This window comes from Prionailurus bengalensis, chromosome B2 (assembly GCF_016509475.1).
Source record: "Prionailurus bengalensis isolate Pbe53 chromosome B2, Fcat_Pben_1.1_paternal_pri, whole genome shotgun sequence".
Lineage (NCBI taxonomy): Eukaryota > Metazoa > Chordata > Mammalia > Carnivora > Felidae > Prionailurus > Prionailurus bengalensis.
The window spans coordinates 124,420,570-124,442,596 of NC_057349.1; the positions used below are offsets into that span (position 1 = coordinate 124,420,570).

General features: G+C 49.4%; 1 protein-coding gene across 2 annotated transcripts; it reads left to right on the top strand.

The window, feature by feature from the left end:
- Window positions 1-5,874: 5,874 nt before the first annotated feature.
- On the top strand, window positions 5,875-20,791 carry TNFAIP3 (TNF alpha induced protein 3). 2 transcript variants are annotated; one of them, XM_043592443.1, is made up of 9 exons: window positions 5,875-5,981; window positions 9,338-9,647; window positions 12,909-13,099; window positions 13,755-13,902; window positions 14,070-14,240; window positions 15,071-15,251; window positions 16,406-17,325; window positions 17,982-18,163; window positions 19,619-20,791. In XM_043592443.1, the coding sequence occupies exons 2-9, from the start codon at window positions 9,353-9,355 to the stop codon at window positions 19,901-19,903; spliced, it is 2,373 nt and encodes a 790-aa protein (XP_043448378.1). In that variant the 5' UTR covers window positions 5,875-5,981; window positions 9,338-9,352; the 3' UTR covers window positions 19,904-20,791. The 2 variants fall into 2 exon arrangements, with proteins under 2 accessions (XP_043448378.1, XP_043448377.1); XM_043592442.1 differs by lacking the exon at window positions 5,875-5,981 and adding an exon at window positions 6,092-6,272.
- Window positions 20,792-22,027: the final 1,236 nt, after the last annotated feature.

Below are 22,027 nucleotides of genomic sequence, written 5' to 3' on the forward strand. Positions count from 1 at the left end.
CAGCATCATAATGTATCTTGTAAAGATATTGTATTTAACTAACAGGAATCGAAATTAAAGTTAAATTGAGCTCCTTGCTGAGCTGGAAACACAACACAACAGGGGTGAGTTTTGCTGTGTGTGTGTGTGTGTGTGTGTGTGTGTGTGTGTGTGTGTTTTGCTGATTAAGTTTAGGGCATGCAACCCCAAAATATGCACTTTGGTATATTGAAATTTTTGAGCTAAAGGCACTTGAAAGGCAGAAAATATAGGAACAGACTTTCTTGGATCTTCCTTTATCCACCTAAGGACAGAACCTCCAAAATGAACTCAATTGTTATGGATCCCTGCCCCAGGAGCTTTATCAACCAGACAAGACTGACTCATCACAGGAGAAGAGACTAGATATTGCCACCACACCCAAACTTTGTCACAAACTGTCACATTTCCTATCTTGTCCATCCCATTTATCTTCCCTAAAAACCATCTGCTCTCCCTTAAATTGCCTACATGCTTCCCTCCCTTCCCCTACACAAGCTGTCAAATCTCACCACTGTTTGGGATATACACTGTTTTCCTATGATGCCCCTATATACGTAATATTAAAAATCAACAAATGTGTTGGGGTGCCTGGGTGGCTCAGTTGGTTGAGCATCTGACTTCAGCTCAGGTCACGATCTCACTGTGAGTTTGAGCCCCGCATCGGGCTCAGTGCTGACAGCTCAGAGCCTGGAGCCTGCTTCAGATTCTGTGTGTGTGTGTCTCTCTCTCTGCCCCTCCCCAACTCACACTCTGTCCCTCTCTCTCCTTCAAATATAAATAAACATTAAAAAAATTAAAAAAAAAAAACAAATGCGTATACATTTTCTTCTGTTAATCTGCCTGCTGTCAGTTTATTTCACAGACCCAGCTCTCGAGTCTCAGAGAGAAGAGGAAGTCTTTCCTTCCCTACACAGAGAGGAAGAAAGAGGAATATGATGACATCAATAAATGTAGCCCACTGTCAGTGAGTAAAAGAATGGACATGTGTACATGAAGCTGATTATTAAGTCCATGGTGTATCTTCTAACTGTGGACGCTCAGAATCCTGGAAATATAACAGCTTCGTCTCCAGCCTGCCAAAGTGCTTGGAATTTCCACCATTAAAGCTCTGGGAAGTTCTGGTTTCAACAGGAATGTTTCTCAAGAAGTACAACAAAATAACACATTGCAATCTTTTTTTGAAAATGAACATGTTTTACCTTAGATTAGCCAGTCCCCCCCAAAAGGCCCCTGAAAAGATGAAAATTGAAAAACTTTTTTTTTAAAAACATTTATTTATTTCTGAGAGACAGAGAGAGACAGAGTATGAGCAGGGGAGGGGCAGAGAGAGAGGGAGACACAGAATCCGAAGCAGGCTCCAGGCTCCGAGCTGTCAGCACAGAGCCCGATGCGGGGCTCGAACTCACAAACCATGAGATCATGACCTGAGCCGAAGTCAGACGCTTAACCCACTGTGCCACCCAGGCGCCCCCGAAAAACTTTTTTATTATGGTGATGGGGGGCGAAGAGTAGGGGAGGGGTAAAGAGGGAGAGGAGGCAAGACTGGCAAGGAGACAAAATTATGGGCACTCCAAACCTGACTGAGGGAATTCAGGCACAAGTGACGAGAAGAGGGGAGCATCGAAGGCCGATCTTCACAATGGCTGTACTACTCCAAATAAAAACTAATTTATTTCCGTTAACGCCCAGCTTACTGCTAACCCAACGCAGCATACCATTTGGCTGTAAGCAGACTCATTTCAGGTCCATCACGGTTCATAGCTGGTCCTCAACAGCAGCCTCCACAGAAACAGAAATGAAACCAAGACTTGAATATGTACACTCATAATGTCAAATAAAACAATTTTTCCAAGTGTTTCAGCCAGGTGTCGCCAGGAAATTAAACCAGAATTCATGGGGGAATGAATTTTCTGATAGGTTTTAGAGTCCAGCATCCCATATTTTCAGGCAAAACGGAATAAGAGAAGCCATTCCTGGCATCAAACCAACTCCCTCCCTTCCCCTGGAAGGTCTTTGTTCCTATTATAAGTGACTCATTGGATTACCTCAGTTAAGTCCTGTTAGCTCGGTGGGTCTTTTGTTTCTCTACTCACCCCCAGATAATACCTACAAAGGATCTGAGGTTCCTAGATAAGAGGCAGCATTTCAGGAGAATCTGGCATTTGTATCATGGTGAAATCTATGACATCATCATCGCAGTTCTCCTTGTCATTACAGCCCACTAAGGGCTTCCATTGTCTTTTCAGAACTAGCCTTTGAAAGTGGGAACATCACTCTTCAGTAATCTCGAAGCTCAGCCAAGGGTTATTAAGTTTGAAGCAGGAGGGGCACCTGGGTGGCTCAGTCGGTTGAGCGTCCAACTTCGGCTCAGGTCATGATCTCACAGTTCATGAGGTCGAGCCCCACACTGGGCTCTGTGCTGACAGCTCAGAGTCTGGAGCCTGCTTCAGATTCTGTCCCCCTCTCTCTCTCTCTGCCCCTCCCCCACTCGTGTTCTCTCTCTCTCTCTCTTTCTCTCTCTCTCTCTCTCAAAAATAAACATTAAACAAAATTAAAAAAAAAATTTGCAGCGGGATTCAAAGCTACCCTGCCATACTTACAAAAGGCTAGTTTAAGATATGTTTAATATGGATCTTCCTTTGCAGCAGCAGAGCACGATCCTGGGGAAGAGAGAAGAATGGAACAACAGACACAAAACGTCCGATTTTCGTTTCACACCTGATTGCCAAGCCCTAGAATTCCACACGCTCTCGGAAACACGCAGAGCTGTATCTTGATCAAGAAAGGCTCATGAACCACAGTGTGTGCTGAGTCAGATTCAGGTTCCCTTGCCAATTGTCACACCTGCCTCTCTCCAATCTGGTTTCTCTTGCTCCCTGTCCCCCGCTATCTTGGGATGCCCACCTTGCTCACAACGTGGCATAAGCATACAGGCTGCAGACACAGTCCTACAGACTAACTCCAGGAGGTCACCTGTCCTCACCGTGTGTGATCTGTGACCTACGGATGCTGGCAGCACAGTGAAAACGGCACAGAATTCGAGAATTCTTCAAAACACTCCATATAAGGAAACAGGTTCTTCCCTCCTCTGTGTCCACTGGATGTTCATAACCATACTTTCCTCTTTGCAGAGTTCTATTCGTCTTGATAAAGTCTATCACGGAAACTAAAGTCCCCCGCAAGGCTTTGGGGCGCTCAAACTTTGGGTTTCAATTCATTCCACCAATCTCTCCAAATTTTATATCTCTTTTCTTCTACCCTTTCCTTCTAACTTACCTCCAAGAAAAAATCCTATTGGTTTTGCCCACATGCCAAGTGTTAGAAAGGAAACTGGAAAATGTGTATGGCCAAAGCCCTGACTTTGAAGACAGAGAGGACAGTACACGCTGGGGGAGGGCAGGCCTGAGTAACGGTCCTCAACAGAGACGGTCGCTTCACCAGAACGGACAGAACAAAACTGAGTGCTGCAGGCCCCTCCTGCACCTGACCGCTATTGCCTCGTCACAAATCCCGGCAGGCAGGGTGGCATGGTAGCTTCCCCGGGACGCTCGGAAGCGGCAGATACGGTCATGGTCTTTCAGGTTTGTTACTCCTGCTATTGTCTCACCAGCTCATCAAACCAGGCGGTAGACACGGACCCAGAAGGGCACAATGGCAGCTCCAGGAGGGGGTCGGGGGCCCGAGCCAGACAGACATGAGACAGAGTGGGCACACTCTGTTTCCGAAGGAGCCCAAAGGGAGAGTGGTCGGAGGACTGAGGACGGTCGTTCACATACACCATCTCTTATCATCTCACCTAGCCCAGGAGGTTTCCTGAGGATGAACCAAGGCCTGTCTGGCTCCCAAGCTCACATTCTGCCACTGCCCAGTGTCCCCAGTCTGACTAAGTGACTGCCAGGTGTTTGTGAGGCTGGGGCCCAGGGTAGAAACAGGGGCCTTGGGATTTCAAGTCTGGGAGATCTTTTCTGAGAGTCATAGTTAAGACTTAACAGCGTGTACCTTGGAGTAAACAGGCCCAGTCCCAATCGCCGCTCTGCCACTGGCTGAGTAGTCGTAGAAGTGTAGACTTCAGGCGAATGGCTCAAGCTTCTTACACTTCAGCTCCCGCAGCTTCAAAGTGGAGCTGTTGTGAGGTTTCAATGGCAGAGTGCACTTTAAACACCCAGCCTGGACAGTGACACATAGTAAGGACTTCCTAAACATTATCATATTCACTATCCATTGTTTGAGAGTCGGCAGCTGAAAACATTTGTGAATGAGGAGTTTATGCCAGGAAGTGTAAGAAGAAACACCCAGGAGGTCTGGAGTTGTCAAAAGTCCCGGGCATCCGTTTCAAATGGCCAGCACCACCAGCCTTGGAAACTTGGCCCCCACTGACTCTCTATTCTAAGTTTCCCTTTGGCAAAAAAGTGCCACCTTCGACCCAGTCCCCATCCTAGTCTCTGCAGGTCCCTACTGGAGACGGAAGCATATTTTTCTAATTCCAAAACTGGGATATATAGCCTGACAAGTATAGTTACGTCTGGAAGGGGACAAGGCACAGAATATCTCAATCTGGTTCTAGTTTAGCTATTCTAGGAAATGGGTCAAGGGGGACCCCCAAGCAGTAAAAGTGCCTAACGCCTCCCCCTCCACAACGCATGCACCTCGACGGTCCAGGTGGCTGACACCTATTCCCACAAGACATCGTTTGGGTAAAGACGGTAAGTTACCCCACTATTTAATAAGGGCTGGGGGTGGGTAAAAAAAGTATTGCCAGCTGTCGGCACCTTGGCATGAACTAATTGTCAGGATCTAAAAAGACTCCTAATAAGGTCTCACGGGGACGTGGCAAGGATAGTAATGGACTAGAAGTGATCTCTAAACTGCAATCCTACCTGAACGTTGGCATCACCTGGGCACCGGGGTGCAGAACTGAAGAAGGGGCAATTAAGTGCAGGACAGGGTTGATAGTTGCTCTGATTCTTAACGTCACCTAAGGTTGGTTTTGCCCCTGCAAATGTCAAGGCTCTGGGGCCTCAGGAGTCACTTCAGACCCGCATCCCACCAGCGCGGGGTCCGGGTGGCAGGAACGCTGGCGTGGGGACCGAGGGCCGTGACCGCTTCTTGTTCTCGAAATCCCCTCCGGGGCCCAGAGCACGGCGCTCCCCTAGGAGCTCATCACGTGCACAGCCCCGGCGTTTCAAACCCGGCCCGAAGCCTGAGGTCCCGGACGCCCGGGTGGTTTTTAGGGTTTTCTTTCTTTATTATTTCCCTTCTTGTTCTCCACAGTTGGTGATTTTCTGCAGAAAAACGGCTGAGAAAAAAAGAACCTATTTCATTTCCAGTTCCCATCACCGCGATTTCCACATGGATGTGACGTGAGCCAGCTTCCGAAATGCCCAGGTGACTCACGCGGGGACACCCGGGGGCGGGGCGCAGGAGTTTCTCGCGCGGAGGGCGGGACGGGGCGGGGCGGGGCGGAGCGGGGCGGGGCGGGGCGCCGCTCGCCTCCTGCGCCAGCTGCCCCTCCAGCGCCTCCCGCGCCTCGCGCGCGTCCCGCGCCCTCTGCGCCCCCTGCGCCCCCTGGCGGCCGGCGACCCGCGGCTCTCGGCGCCGGGCCCGGCGTCACGTGACTGGAAAGTCCCTGGGTGGAAATCCCCCCCGACCCTCCGCCGGCGGTAAAACAGAAAGGGAAAAAGAGAACTGGCAGTCTGCAGACTTCGCAGCGGGCCAAGTGCAGCGAGCTCGGAGCCCGCGGGGGCGGAGCGGTGACAGCAGCCGCCAAGAGAAGTGCGGCGGCGGTGGCGGCGGCAGCCGTCTTGATCACACCCCCGGCCGGCCCGGCCAGCGAGCGAGCGAGCGCCTGGCTCCGGCGTCCATGGGGCGCCTCCTCCGCGCCGCATCGATCCCGGCCCACTGCGCGCGCCGGTCCTGACCTGGACTTGGGACTTAGGAAGAGGATCGCGCGGCCGGGACAGGTAACCGCCGCGTCTGCCCAGCGGCTCCGCGGGGCCAGGGCTGCGGGTGCGGAATTGGCAGCGTCTCGCGGGCTGGCCTCGTCTAGCTGGCGTGGGCTTTGCAGCGGTGCTGGAGGGGAGTTTGTTGGCCGTATGTGCCCATTGTAGCTCTTGAAATGCTAGGGCTTGAGGTCGCCGCGCCAGATGTTGGGGTGACAGCTCTGGATTCGTCCAGCCAACTGGCCCTTTTACATGCTGCAAAAAAACTTAACGCTGCAGCGGACTGGTGGAGAATCGCCTCCGGACTGCTAGGTCGGTGGTCGTGGGTGCTTTGCTCCTTTTCGTGCCTTTCTTTATTTTGAAGTCAAGCTCTGCATGCTTTTGGACACGTAGACCTTGCAGAACCGCTGTGGCTTCTTGGCAGATTGTGCAAACCCAGCCCACCGCCGGGTGGGGTGTCGCAGAGGCAACTGAACCAGGCGGGGTGGGGGACTCAGCCAGCCTGCCTGTCCAGGGACAGCTTGCAGAGACACTCCAAGTTAAGTGCAAGGAGGTGGGTGGGGTCGAGGGACAGGCGTTCATCTTTTTCTGTTGGAAGCAGCGTTAAGACAAGTGTGCGCGTTGGCCTGCTTTTCGGGTGCTCCTCCGGTTCACAGTGTTCTGCGGGCCCCTGCCCCAGCCCCTACCCCACAGTCAGACAGTCTTTGTCAGCCCGGGTCGTCCCACATCCTGCCACCTGGCCTCTCAGGAAAGCAGTGGTATTAAGTAAGGAAGGAGCTCAGCTCTTTTGAGACCGCTTTGTTTTCAGTTCTCCCTGTCTCTGATCTTCTTTCCTTGGAAAGCTGGTCTGGTCTAGTGTCTGGGGGCAGCATTTGGAGAGAACCATTGTTCATGAAACAGCTCTCTCTGGACCACAGCCCTAGTGTCCCCAGTGACTGAACAGCCAGTTACTGCCCCCTTCTTGCTGTCTAAGGTGCTTCTTTGATTTTTACAATTCCTTGTGCAATGTTTGAAGTGTCGGCGGGATACTTTTCCTGAAATTCGGGTGAGGCATTTGTGGATAAAAAGCCAGTGAGGTAACCAACGTAAAAGTAATGTTAAGGGTAACAGCGTACATCTTGGCCTGGAAGGGCATGACAATCATAGGTCAGGAGAATCTATTCCTTAATCTTAAATGTGGAGAAGTCCAAGAACGGGGAGCTTGGGCTGTGCGTTTTGGTTCTTTTAAGGAGGCACTTCTGCACACTGTGCGAGGCTAAGCCTATGAATGAGATGACCTTGAGCCATCCAGTATTGACATTGGCATGTCTTGCATATGGTTTACAGCCCTCACCAGTTAAGGTCTTTGCTGAAAGATTTTTAAGTCAGAAGAGAATAATAGAAGACCCAGAAAAACAAAAAGGCAGCACTTAGCTTGTTTCAAATCTTTTCCCTTCCCGCCTCTTCCCCTCTGAGAGCAGCAGGCGCTTGTGGGAACACCTTGCGTTGTGGGAATAGCGAGGGGCAGGTGTTGGAAGTTGTGGCATCTGGGCAGAGCTCTCTGCGCTGGATGGTGTGGAACCTGGGCGGGACCTGTGCTTCTGTTGCCTTGGCTGCAGACCGAGAATAGGGTCGACTTTGATTTTTTAGCCCCAGCATCAAGCATGGCACTCGACCTTCAGTAGGTGGTCAGGCAGTGCTTCTTGAGTGATGAACAGATGAATGAGTGATACCGTGAGACTTTTGCCGTGCCACAAAGCAGAAATGTGTGTAATGTTTCTGTCCCTTCATTGTGCTTGGGGTCCTGTTATAATTTTGCCCATTTCCACCTTCAGAGAATGTCTGACGTCAAAGGACAGGTTACCAGCTGACCCAGAGAGTGACGTCTCCCAGGCCTCACTGGCAATCAGGATAGGAATCCTTATCCAAAACGATCACCAGAAAACTCCTCGGAAGCAACGTCAGGGTCATCTAGTCCAACCTCTCTACCTTGAGCCACAAGAATTTAAACCACTTTATCAATGGCTTTAAGAGAGCGTAGTCCCACTTAGGAGTGGCTTCCCTAAGATCCAGGTTTCTTCTTACTCGTAGATAGGTTTAAGGTCTTTCTCAACTAAAAGCTTGCCTAGTCGAATACACATACTATGATACAGGAGTGAGATTAACAGTTCCCATGAAACTTCCTAGGGAATATCTTCATGCTCTAAACCCATCTTTGTCTCATCTTGGAAACCCAGATGTATTGTGAGGCACCCTCCTGAGGCTTAGGAATGAGAACTGGGTTTCTACACAGCCACACACTGCAAAGATCCCACGTTGCATCAATTCACAACATCCCATGCCGTTGGCGTGGGTTGTAGATGCTGGGGTTTGCCCCGTCTTCTTTCATTTGTCCTGAGTGACCCCCTGGCTGAAACATCATTCCTTATCTGCTTCCAGACTTTCTTTCCACCAGAGAGAAAGAATGCTTAAAGATTTCACGGTGAAGACGGCGGGTGGGGCGGGGGGGAATGTATTATCCAAGTGTTGGTTGATCATAAATCTGGTCCGCAGTTGAAATGATTGAGCTCTAATGCCTGCTCTTGGAAGTGTGAAATTTCTTCTTCTGTTATTGTTATTTTTGTTTCTTATTCTGATCTTGTAAAGTTCAGTGGAGAGGTTCTGAAAGATTGCTTATTATCTGGTCTTAAAACTGCAAAGCATCTTACTGGAAATAGGCTTTTTTCGTTGGTTATACTCAGTTAAAACTCTATAAATTTTAGAATACATTTTAGAAATAAGCTCTTTATAAATATTTCACCTTGGGGCTAAAGGAGAAACTTGAATCAGCAGCCTATGTGACAGCATAATATTTCAAGATTTCTCACAAAACATTTACTTTCCAGTATAGGGAGGGAGGGCTTACAAGAGATGAATCAAGGCTTTGCCTAAGAGCAAGGGGAGTGGTCATAGGGGAGGAGCCACAGACTTGTCAGGACTATCTTGTGGCTGGCACTGGCATTCAGGGCTCCCGAGATCCAGTGGCTGTGTCAGAGTAGCGTCAGAATGAGATGGGGGCTTGTTGGTTATGAGGTACAGTACCTGTCGCTGACAGATGGGCTTGGCTCCCTGACAAACGTTACTGAAAACGCGGGTTATTCCCCTCCTCCTCAGTACCCACTCTCCGCCTTCCTTCTCTTGTTTAGACTAATCTGTAAAAGTGATGTAACTTAAAAGAGTCCAGTGTGAGTTCATCTTGGGGGCCAGCTAGTATCCTGGGACTAGAGGCGGCTAAGATCTTTTGCCTACAGATGAGGGTAATGACCAGATCAAACACAGGGGTTTCCTGCCGCCAGGTATATAGGAGCGGTATCGGAGTTGGACTCACGGAATGGGTTTTGTCCCCCCCTCCTCTTCAGGTGTTGCAGAGCACCATGGCTGAACAACTCCTTCCCCAGGCTTTGTATTTGAGCAACATGCGGAAAGCTGTGAAGATACGAGAGAGAACTCCAGAAGATATATTTAAGCCTACCAACGGGATCATTCACCATTTCAAATCCATGCACCGGTACACGCTGGAAATGTTCAGAACTTGCCAGTTTTGTCCCCAGTTTCGGGAGATCATCCACAAAGCGCTCATTGACAGAACCATCCAGGCCTCCCTCGAAAGCCAGAAGAAGCTGAACTGGTGTCGAGAAGTCAGGAAGCTGGTGGCCCTGAAAACGAACGGTAAGCTTGGTCTTGGGGCTGGCCGCCACGGTGCCGACAGAATTCGACAAATTCTGGTCGCCCTAGCCCAGACGCGAGTCTCTTGAGACCGTGGACGCTTCGGTGTAGAAACTCTATGATAGGCATGTGATGAAAGCAAGCTTCCTTTGCCACTATTTTTGTTAAGGCTACTCTGTAGTTGTGTGTCTTAGAGAGCAGAGGCACTGAGGCTCGAGGAATGCATTTCTAAACACCATGCCTCCCATTAGATGACTTCCGTATCTAATTGCTGGGGCTGCCTGTTTAGTCCTTTGTAAAATACGCTTCCCTGGCCAGTAGTGGAAACCTTCGAAGGTTTTCAGTTCAAAAGGAAAGCATGGTGTGAAAACTAGTACTACTGTTGTTATTTCCCACTACCATTAGAGGATGCTTGTGATAATGACCTTACACTTCTTGAATTGATTGCATGTGTGGCTTAACCAGTGCATGGCTGTTGAGGACAAAAGGGGCCCCTTGTTGTCGGCTCTGCTCTTACCTCGGTTCTGTTGGTTTGGGTCCCATGATATGAGATAGAAAGGTACTTGAGCTTTTTGGCACAGACTTTAGACCTCTACTTTATTATTTTTAGGGATTCCTAGTTCTGAATTTCTTTGCTGTCTGTGTGTGTCTGCCCAATGGCCCTTTACCATGAGTAGCTGTTTCCTGTTCTAAGCTTTATTGTTTTGTATTTTGATTACTTCCTTTGAGCAAGAGTAGGTATATCATGGAAACATCCAAGCGTACTGTTTTATGCAGATGCAAAATCCTGCATTAGCACATAGCGAATTATCACAAGAAGCAAATAGACTGTTCACAATCAATGAAACGCTCACAGTCTAAGTGAGGACAGGAATCTTAGAGGTTCTTACATCCACAACAGTCCTTCGTTAAGACCACCTCGATCCAAATAATATATCCAAGCAGAGGAGATCCTTGTTGACAGGGAGATGATAAGAGTATTAAGTTAATTAACTTAGTTGGTACATTATCTTTGGCTATTTTGGAGTTGGGTAAGTGGAGTGATTGGAGATACGTATTTTGCTGTGTCCTGGGTGGTCTTGTGCGTTACTTCAACATGTTGTCTCTACTTTTGAAGCACAGGTTCTTGGAAATAAAGGTAGAATGAAAACTGGGAATAGGTAGGGTTTACATTGTTCTTGGCCTTAAATCAAGTGATGCATAGAAGTGGGTAATTATGTTAAGTCATCCTCAAGGGGTGTGTATTCCCGACGGTTTGTGGTTTTAACTCTCTCCCGTTTTTGTTACCAAAAAAGCGACACGGTGAACTTTGGGAGAGTCGGAAACAGAGAGATTCTGCCAAATTAGTAACGCGGTAGGAAGAGGAAAACCATCTTATCATTAACAGAGTTAACTGACATTTTAGGTTGAAATTCTCCTTAAGAAAAAAAAAAAACCCAAAAACGATGTATATAAATAGTAAACACTTGCCTTGCAAAGATAGGTCATTTAAGCCAGTAAGGGTTCATGCTACAAATAAAGCTGCAAAAACAAGTGGATTTTGATACCATTTGCTGGGCAATAGGGATTTGGGGGCCCAGATCCTTTTATTTCCCCAGGTTCAAGAAAATGCCTTAAAATTCTGGAAAAGGAAGAAAAGATATTTAGGGGAGGGGGAAAAACAAATTTTTACTCCGGTTTTTATTAGCACCTTTAAAAAAAAAAACAACAACAACCTTCCCCCTCTAGGTGGGTTCTACAGAGTGAATGGTCTGTTTGGGGAGGGGGTGATTCACAAGTTTGCATTTGAGGATATGAGACTGTGGTGAATGAGGAAGGGAGTAGGTGGCATAAAATTGAAACTTCATGTGAAAAATTCCAGCGTCTATTGGCTACAGCGATTTCACTTGTATAATGAATAGCCTTATTCCAGCTCACCCTGGCCACGCCCACTTGGAAAGTCCAGGGTGCGCTTCACAGTTTAAATGTCTGCACACCAGAACAAAAAGTACAATAGCTGTTGCTCAATTGCTAGTCAAATAACTTGGCGCTGGGGAATTCCTGATGTTACTTAGGGAATTTTGTACTGGTGCCTCTCAATAAAGAACTGAAAGTAAGCGCGAGAAGAAGAAGAAGAAGAAAAAAAAAAAAGCCTTATCTTTGCTCTAGATTTTGCAAAGGGGAAATTTCAACAGAATACAGTTGTTGCCACACTTCTGTCAAGACAAAGGACTGCGCGATCTTCTTTTCGCTCGTGTGTCTCAATATTTTATTTAGCTAGTCTTTGCGTGTAAATTGCAGGGATGCTGGCTGTGGATATGTGTATGTGAGGGGTTTTCTTTGGTGTTCTGTTTTGGTTTTTTTACAGTTTGACTATATTAAAATCTGATAAAAAAAAAAAAAGATTTCAGAAGCTTTTACAGCCCTACTTGGGGAGTAATGCAAGAAAACAGGTGAACTTTTCTCGATAAAAACAACTGTGCGCTCGCCAACAGAGAGTAAGGAGTTAACTTTTTTGGTATTGCACATTCCCCCCCAAACGTTCATTGTTTGGAGGTTGGGGGAAAAGGCAGTCTCTTGAATCGTGGGTTTTCATCTGTGAAAGTAACAGTCATGGAATAAAGTTAGACCTGTCTTTTTCTCAGAATGCTGGAAGGCAGGCTGGCGGTAGGCAATTCGAGAGTCTCAATCCCACTGTATAAACCAGGAGAGGAAACTCCCAGGCCCCAAAGTCTTCAGCGGAATGGTCAAGTCATTTACCACTGAGTCATAGCCAGACCGTCCCTGTCTAGTGAAGGGAGCCAGGCCAGCTTCCTGGTTCGTGCGTATGACCCCGTGTGTTCTCTCTAGAGCCAGACGAGTAACAGCACTAGTGTCTTAGCCCAAACATCAAGGAATGCTAGAAGGGGACGGGCATTAGAGATTATAATCCAGTGCTCTCGTTTCACGAAGAGAAAAAATACTCAGAAGCTGGGGAATTTCCCCAAGGTCACACCAAAATCAGTTAGTTAGGGCAGAGCTAGGCTAGAACCAAGGTCCCCTGATAATCAGTCACTGGCTCCTTTGCTCTGCTGGCGTCAGTCGTTAAGAATAAGAGTGAAAAGGATGGTTTTTTCCTTAAAGCTGTCATTAGCTTGTGAAGTGTTCTCAGTGTGTCCTTTGACTAAGAAATTAAGCCATTTGCATTTCTCTCACGCCTTATTATTCAGTGCCCTGCGCCAGCCAGGGCGAGTGCATCCTGAAAACCTTTGCTGGGTCTTTGATGTGTGCTGCTTCTGTCCTCAGGCGATGGAAACTGCCTCATGCACGCTGCTTCCCAGTACATGTGGGGTGTTCAGGACACAGACTTGGTCCTGAGGAAGGCACTCTTCAGCACTCTCAAGGAGACAGATACGCGCAACTTTAAATTCCGCTGGCAGCTGGAGTCTCTTAAGTCTCAGGAGTTTGTGGAAACGGGGCTTTGCTACGACACTCGGGTATGTTTTGCTCCCCCGTTCAGTATCTGTTGATAGAGCTCCTTGGTGGGCAGGGGTTCCCCAGGCCAGCCCCCTGCTCTCAAGGAGCTTATGATTTACAAGGTCACATGCACTGGGCTAGGCAAAGCGTAGTCAGTGGAAAACACCAGAAACCTCCTATGGGATGAACCTGAGGCTGTTGCCACCTTTCAGCTGTGGCGTCTCTTCCTTTCAGCAGAAGGGCTTCTGTTCCTGGCCTTGCCTGTGGTGTTTCGGTTGCTTTCCAATCTCACTGGCCCTTTGTATGCTTTACTGAGCCTGCCAATCCAATTCAAACGTGGGCCTCGCTGTTCTCAGTCACAGGCCTGGAATTTCTGTGTGCATTTGGGTAAGGGGCTTTGGTGCTATGCCTCATGAGGGATTTTTTTTTTTTTTTTTTTGAGAACAGGTGCTGTCCCCATCCTCCCCCACTTTTTAAGTTTGCCTTCTAGTGGAAAAAATAAAGGAAGAACACCAAAATGGGGAAAAAAGGGTGATCATTTGAATGATGGTTTCCAGAAAGGGGAAAAGTCAGCTGAGTTACATAAATGAATCAGTAGAGAGCGAAGTCGACTGAGTTTTTAACGCTGAGAACATTCACTCAATCGTGATTTTTCCCTTTACCCCTTCTCCTTAGAATTGGACCGATGAGTGGGACAGCCTCGTCAAAATGGCATCCACAGACACACCCATGGCCCGAGGTGGACTTCAGTATAACTCACTGGAAGAAATACACATCTTTGTCCTTTGCAACATACTCAGAAGGCCGATCATTGTCATTTCAGGTGAGATGCCTGTAGATTGCTTATTTGTGTTCAAGGGCCGTTCGGCTCTAATGCTTTAGCTCTTAGGAAAAACCCATGCTACCTAAGTCGTAGGCAACAGCAGCTGAAGAGAATTGGGTGAAAATCACCAGCGGGCCTTATTTATCTCTTTCTCTTTCCCTACACAGACAAAATGCTGAGAAGTCTGGAATCGGGTTCCAATTTCGCTCCTTTGAAGGTGGGCGGGATTTACCTGCCTCTGCACTGGCCGGCCCAAGAATGCTACCGATACCCCATCATTCTCGGCTACGACAGCCAGCACTTTGTACCCCTGGTGACCCTGAAGGACAGCGGCCCTGGTGAGAAAACTGCGCGTGAATCCACACTTGTAACTACTGGTCGATACTGGGACACCCTGTTCCCACTGAACACCAGGCTCTTTGGGCCCTATGACAATCGCCTCATTTACGGTTATTTTTACTTGAATACGGTGTTCTGTTAGGGGCCTGATTAGCACCAATACTGCAATAGCGGTAATCGTAACCCCGGCTGTCGTTGTGTATGCTGTGGCAGTACTTTCAAGTAGGAGATATAAGCATCACATTCCTGCTGCCATTGATACATGACAAAGTAAGGCACAGAGCCCTGGCATGGTGCAGGTAAAGGTCTGTCAGGTTAGCTATCATTATAATAGCTTGAAGAGCCAGTGAAGAGGCAGTGTGCTAAGTGCTTTAGGGACATTATTTTTATTTCATTTCATCCACAGGGTGTAAGCTGTAATACACAGGGTGTAAGGGTGTATGGGCTGTAAGCATTGGTGGCCTTGTTTTTATAGATGAGACCCTTGAAGCTCAGAGCGGTTCAGTAACTTGCCTTCTATCACAGAGGATCGAAAATCGGATCAGTCCGATTCTGAATTCTGGGATTTAACCAGTGAGATCCACTGCCTCCAGGCTGCTTGGTATTTCCTGAGCTTCCTGAAGAAAGCACTGGATGTTAGAGTTTAGTATAGTTTGCTCCACCAGCTGAGTTTGATAACACTTTTCCAAAGTTCTTTAATTGTATCCTTTTTGTGTTTGCAGAATTTAACGGTTACATCTGCGCGGCCTCACGCGTAATCTCATGTAGTGGAATCACATGTTGCTGACGTGTTATTTTTTTTTTTTGTTTCCCGCCCCCCCTCCCCCAGAAATCCGAGCTGTTCCACTTGTTAACAGAGAGCGAGGAAGATTTGAAGACTTAAAAGTTCACTTTTTGACCGATCCTGAAAACGAGATGAAGGAAAAGCTCTTGAAGGAGTACTTGATGGTGATCGAAATCCCCGTCCAAGGCTGGGACCACGGCACCACCCATTTGATCAATGCTGCAAAGTAAGAGTTTACTCTTAGCTCTCTTCCTCTGTCATCCTCAGCTGTTTGTATGACAGCCACGTAAGCCGAGGCCACCCCCGAGCTCCACAGTAAAGCTATTCGAAGCCAGTTTCCTCCAATGTGAAACAAATCCAGAGTTGTGTACATGAATCAGAGAGGGTGACCGGAGGCAGTCCTAACTTTGGTTTCACGTGAGAACAAGTACTTTATCCATAGCGATTGCCTGCATATCTGGATGCCGACGGTCAGCGCTGTGGCTTTTAAGTATATTAAACCAACGATAGTTTTGTTTTGTTTCGTTGAATGGCCCTAGCAGTGGGCCAGCAAGTGAAAATCCTTGGAAACAAAAGCCTTTTTCTCTTGGCTTCTTGGTCAGGACAGACACATCAGACACAGACTGGGTTGTAGATGGGGTTTCTACGGCGGCCATAGGAATGTGCCAACTTGGAAGGTGGAGGAGAGACTCAGAGTGCACATTGTGCACGTATCCAGACCTTAAACACTGGGCTTTATGTTAGAGGGATGCCCGTTTCTTAGGACTTGAAATGTACAAGAGAGGACCATGAAGGCCTATGAGCATCAGTTTCTTCCAGTGGAGATGAACAAATTACAGATGATCAGAAGTCAGTGGACAGCGCCCCGTGGGCGTGTCTTCCGCTCCTCGACTGAGACTAGCAGTTCATGCTGATAGAGACCAGGCACAAGTTTAAGATTAATAACGGCCGAACACGGGACACAAAGTCCCAGAGTAGTTTGAACTATAGAGTAGCCTAGTCCCAAATGAATGCCCTGAGTCATGTTTTACCAGAAATTGGATCTCTGAGGAGTGAAAAGGTAAAAGTGACTTTTTAAGAGAGGACCAGAGTAATTAGGTTATAGAGGCAGCCCCAGAATAGCCCTTTCTTTGGAATTAGCTGCCACTGGGGGTGGTGCGAGATTGATTAAGTAAGACAGTGGTTCCTGAAATAATGAAGCCTTCTTAGCGGTATAGGACTGTGCTAGGAGTGCGAACCCTTTATCACAGGCCTGCTTTTCAGTGAACGGTTACCCAGTTACCGCCATAAGCCACGTGCTAAAAGGTTTGCCCTGCGAGCTAGTGACGGGAAGCCGTGTGTGTGGCCACGTGGTCTCATATATCGCCTTTTGGTCTTTAGGCTGGATGAAGCTAACTTACCAAAAGAAATAAACTTGGTAGATGATTACTTTGAACTCGTCCAGCACGAGTACAAGAAGTGGCAGGAGAACAGTGAGCAAGAGCGGAGAGAGGCGCGCGCTCAGAACCCTTTGGAACCTTCCGTGCCCCAGCTCTCCCTCATGGACGTAAAATGTGAAACGCCCAACTGTCCTTTCTTCATGTCCGTGAACACCCAGCCTTTGTGCCACGAGTGCTCCGAGAGGCGGCAAAGCAACCACACCAAGTCCTCAAAGCTGCACTCCAAGCCGGGCCCCGAGGGGCTCCCAGGCGCGGCGGCCGGGGCCTCGCGGGGTGAGGCCTACGAGCCCGGGGGCTGGAGCCCCGAGGAGCCGACCGGGGGGCCTCATTCGGCCCCTCCGACGGCGCCCAGCCTTTTCCTGTTCAGCGAGACCACCGCCATGAAATGCAGGAGCCCCGGCTGCCCTTTCACGCTGAACGTGCAGCACAACGGATTCTGTGAGCGGTGCCACCAGGCCCGGCAGCTTAACGCGGGCCACACCTCGGACAGCATGAGGCACTTAGACCCCGGGAAGTGCCGAGCCTGCCTGCAGGATGTCACCAGGACGTTTAATGGAATCTGCAGTACTTGCTTCAAAAGGACTACGGCGGAGCCCTCCTCGGGCCTCAGCTCCAGCGTCCCTCCTTCCTGTCACCAGAGGTCCAAGTCGGACCCCTCGCAGCTCATCCAGAGTCTCTCCCCACATTCTTGCCGCAGAGCTGGGACCGAGGCTCCCTCTGGCTGCCTCTCTCAGGCCCCACGGACTCCAGGGGACAGGACAGGGACGAGCAAGTGCAGAAAAGCCGGCTGCATGTATTTCGGGACTCCAGAAAACAAAGGCTTCTGTACGCTGTGTTTCATCGAGTACAGAGAAAACAAACGTGAGTGACATGATCGATTTCCCAACTCCCGTTTCAAAACCCCTGTCTCGAAGCGGTTTAGTTCCTGAGCTTCAAGAAGGCGGCCGCTCTGGGCGATGGGGCCAGGTGCGGCTTGCACAGAGGGACGGTCACCGTGGCTGTGCCAGCCCCACGTGGAGGCGAAAGGCACAGGAAACCACCTTCCAAAAACCCTACAGCGCCTCGTAGGTAGCATCCGTAGAATTTGTTTTCGCGAACGAGGCCGTTGAGTGTCTGGCATTTATAAGGTAGAGTTTAACCAAGACTTCTTTGGAGACTTAGATGCAATAGAGAAAACCCAAAATCTGAAGAGCAGCAGCCGGAGAGAGGGAAGTCCCCACCGATGTGCTGAAAATCTAATTTGAAAGAGGGACGGGCAGTTAATGCCTCTGCACAGTAGCTGTGCCTGGCTGGTGCAGCATGTCCAAAAATGAGAGATTTATACAGTCAAAGATGTGTCAGTAATGGCATTATCATTACTTTGACTCGGCTGCATTTACAAAAGGCCGCGCTGCACCGCCCCGCCCCCCGCAGGCTGCCCGAATCTGTGTCCGAAACCTGTTTTGTTCCTCTAATGTCAGTGTCTCTCCCTGCCTGGAGACGGCCCGTGGCACTGATCAGCACCCGCTGTCTTTTAGATTTCGTCGCCGCTTCCACGAAGGCCAGTCCCACGGCCCCCAGGTTCCAGAATGCCGTCCCCTGCCTGGGGAGGGAATGCGGCACCCTCGGAAGCACCGTGTTCGAAGGGTACTGCCAGAAGTGTTTCATCGAAGCGCAGACCCAGAGATTTCACGAGGCGAAAAGGACTGAAGAGCACCTGGTGAGACATTTTGAGGTCCTCCCCCCTCCCCGCTGGGCCAGCCCTCCTTGCTGCCCCACGGTGACAAGCAGACTTTCCTCCCTGTTCCGGGGAGGAATGGGAGTGGGGTGGGGTCACTGTGGCGCCCAGGGTTGGAAGTGCAGCAGCGGCTCTTGATTTTCATGGCCGAAGGATACTTTAGAATGCATTTGAAAAGTAAATAGGGTGGGGCGCCTGGGTGGCGCAGTCGGTTAAGCGTCCGACTTCAGCCAGGTCACGATCTCGAGGTTCGTGAGTTCGAGCCCCGCGTCAGGCTCTGTGCTGATGGCTCGGAGCCTGGAGCCTGTTTCCGATTCTGTGTCTCCCTCTCTCTCTGCCCCTCCCCCGTTCATGCTCTGTCTCTCTCTGTCCCAAAAATAAATAAATAAATAAATAAAAAGAAAAGTAAATAGGGGCGCCTGGGTGGCTCAGTCTGTAAAGCGTCCAACTCTTGGTTTCTGCTCAGGTCAGGATCTCACAGTTTCACGCATTCGAGCCCTGCATTGGGCTCTGCACTGACAGTTTGAAGCCTGCTTGGGATTCTGTCTCCCCCTCTCTCTCTTTGCCCCTCCCCACTCGGTGCTGTCTCTGTCTCAAAATAAATAAAAGCTTTTAATAGGTAAATAATTAACTGAAAAGTAAATAAAGCCAGCCATAGATTAAAACCTCATAAAACCTCCGTGGGGCTCCTGGGTGGCTCACTCAGTCTGTTAAGCGTCTGGCTTTGGCTCAGGTCAGGATCTCACAGTTTCACGCATTCGAGCCCTGCATTGGGCTCTGCGCTGACAGTTTGAAGCCTGCTTGGGATTCTGTGTCTCCCCCTCTCTCTCCGCCCCTCCCCCGCTCACACTCGGTCTGTCTCTCTCTCTCACAAATAAATAAACATTAAAAAAATTAAAAAAAAAAAAACACTTAAACCTCCTAAAGTCTCCAAAAAGCTAGATGCTGACCAGAGACTTCTTGGGTTTGTAGTCGAAGCACGGGCATCTAAGAGGCTAGCAGGCTTCCTCAAGTAATCCTTTACTACGAGACGGGGAGGAGGCAGAGCGTCCCCGGGCCTCTGCGCAATGGCACCTAAGAAAAGCCAGCTTTGGCTGACGCATGCCTGTCCTGTTCATAGATGGCAGGGAGTTTAAAAAAGGGCAGCTTATTATTCACGCAAGCAGAGGTGAGCCGGGCCAGCGTTCGCAGGCCTCCGGGTGAGGCTTGGGGGCTCCACTCGGCCTCCCTGGGGCCAGGCCTGCTTTCGTGGGACCGGGAGGAAGCGTCCGCGGACAGCTCCTGTTCCCGGACTGCGCCTGGAGCTCTGGTTCCCTGGGCCAGGGGGATGCTCTGCGCCCCGTAGAGCTCCTTGCAGAACCCACGCTGTCTGCTGAGACTGCCCCGTGCTGTCCCCGAGTAGCGGGACCCACCGTTCCCTCTGTTCTTCCCTCTCAGAGATCGAGCCAGCGCAGAGACGTGCCTCGGACCACGCCGAGCGCCTCGAGGCCCAAGTGCGCCCGGGCCTCCTGCAAGAACATCCTGGCCTGCCGCAGCGAGGAGCTCTGCATGGAGTGCCAGCACCTCAGCCAGCGAGCGGGCCCGACGCCGCACCGGGGCGAGCCGGCCCCCGAGGAGCCGCCCAAGCAGCGCTGCCGCGCCCCCGCCTGCGACCACTTCGGCAACGCCAAGTGTAACGGCTACTGCAACGAGTGCTTCCAGTTCAAGCAGCTGTACGGCTGACGGCAGCGGTGGCCCGCCCGGCCGCCGGGGGCCTCGAGCCACTAGCCAGCATGGTGCTATGCCCTCAACGCGCTGACGCCGCCGAGGGCCGTCCCCGCGGCAGAGAGCTCCCGGGGGCTTCCAGCCGGGAGGGAAGATAAGCTCTCGGTCGCCGTCGTGGGGAACGTTCCCAGGCGGCCCTCGAGCGAAGCTAGCGACTGGCGGTGGATGGTGTCGGTCCGGCCCAGAGCTCGTCCTCACCTGCCACGCGGAAGGCCGGGAGCCGCGTGGCCTCGGGACGCGTGGCAGGACCGCTCCGTCGTCCCGGGCGGGCCGGGGAACCCGGAGCCCTTCCTCCCGGCCAGCCCCGCGTCGGCCTCGCTCACAGACGTGAAGCCGAAGCCCCACGGCCCGCGGGCCCTCTGCCAGACGCCCGGGAAGCTCAGGGAGAGTGGACATATTCAGAGAGTCAGTAGTTAGTGGTTTTTCCCCACCTGCCTGGCTCCTTGCCCACGGACACGGCAGAAGCAAACCATCCACAGACTGATTCTGAGGCCTGCTGCAACCGAACACGTTCACACTGAAAAGCAAGCCAGCTGCTCTTTACAGTATGCACCTTGGAAAAATCCAGTTATTTCCATAGGGGGAAGACGTGTGACTGTCTTGGTTATCACCGTCTTCCCTTCGAAGTTAGGGTGATGTGTGCATCAAAGTGTGTACATGTATAATGTGCCCTTATATTACGTATGAGGGATTTTTTTCTTATTCCGGTGAAATGCTGCCCTAGAGATTTAAGTAGGAAGACTGAATAACAACCTATTTTCTGGTTGTTGTCAGGGGCACCGTCTGTATATAGCTTGCGTGAATTTAACCAGCTGCCTTGTTAAAGTGAGCTCTCTGTTGTGTTTACGTAAGTCACTTTATTTATTTTATTGCAAACTTAACATTATTTAAATGAAGATGTTTCTTCTGCTTTGGGGAAAACGCTTGCTGTAGTGTCTTGAAATAACATGGTCATAGTGGTTCGTGTCACCGGCACCGGCACAAGTCCCTGACTGCGTTGGGGATTTGGCCTCTTCGATGCACTTTGGTTTGCCTTCCCTAAGAAAGAAGGAATTGCATCAAAGGTTAATTCATTAAAAGCTCATGCTTCTTAATGAAGCTTTTGGTCAGAGCCACTTCTCAGCCATATGATAAGAAACAGTAGAGACATGCATCTGAGTATCCTACCTCCTTAGAGATAAGATTAGGAAGGAACAGGGATGAGATTGGAGAAGGTCACCGGGAAGGTGTGGCCTTTAATGATGGTTCTATTTGCTGTGCTAACGCTATGTCCCCAGGTGCTGGCAGTGACCTCACATCCAGTGGCCCCTTAGCATTGGGACAGCAAAACCCTGTGACCATGAGCTTAAGGAAATTTCTTTCTGTCCTCAGCCTGCAGTTTCTCGATATGCTTTGTATTCTTGTCCTACTTGTTCTAGACAAAACGGGGAAACACATTGTTCCCAGAGGTAAAGGCTGCCTTTTTTTTTTTTTTTTTTGGTCTGGAACTTACAACCTGCAAATATTAGCCGTCTATAACTCTACGTAGCCTTTACATGTGTTATCTGACATGTTTGCCACTCGCGATGCCACCAGCCTCTTTGCTGGACATCAATCTTAATAATTTTTTTCTAAAGATTTTAAATAAACTTCAGTGTTCAGCTAGTTCTTCTACAGTTTGTATTTTAATATTTTGTGTTTATCAATATTTTCATTCTTAATGTGAAAACATGGAATTATTTATACTTAATATAGAAAGCATTTGAAATTTGCACATTTAGTTGTCCCTAATAGCCATTTACTCTGTTGAATTTCTTCAAGTTTTCCTAAATAAGTGTAACTTTTTACAAAAGTCACTATTAAAAAATAAATTATTTCAGAACAGATTTTAATGTTTTTTGTCTACAAATGATGAAAGAAAGAGACCCAAATATTAAGGCCATGTTTCCCAAACAGCTTCATTTCGAGGTACACGTGGGCAGTGGACACATGTCCCACTCCTGGGTAGTAAGAGAACTTTGTGAACGATGTTAACCGCATGAGAGGAGAGCATCCTTCAACAGTGAGGACACTGAGGCTCGGACGGGAGTGGGAAGGGTCCAC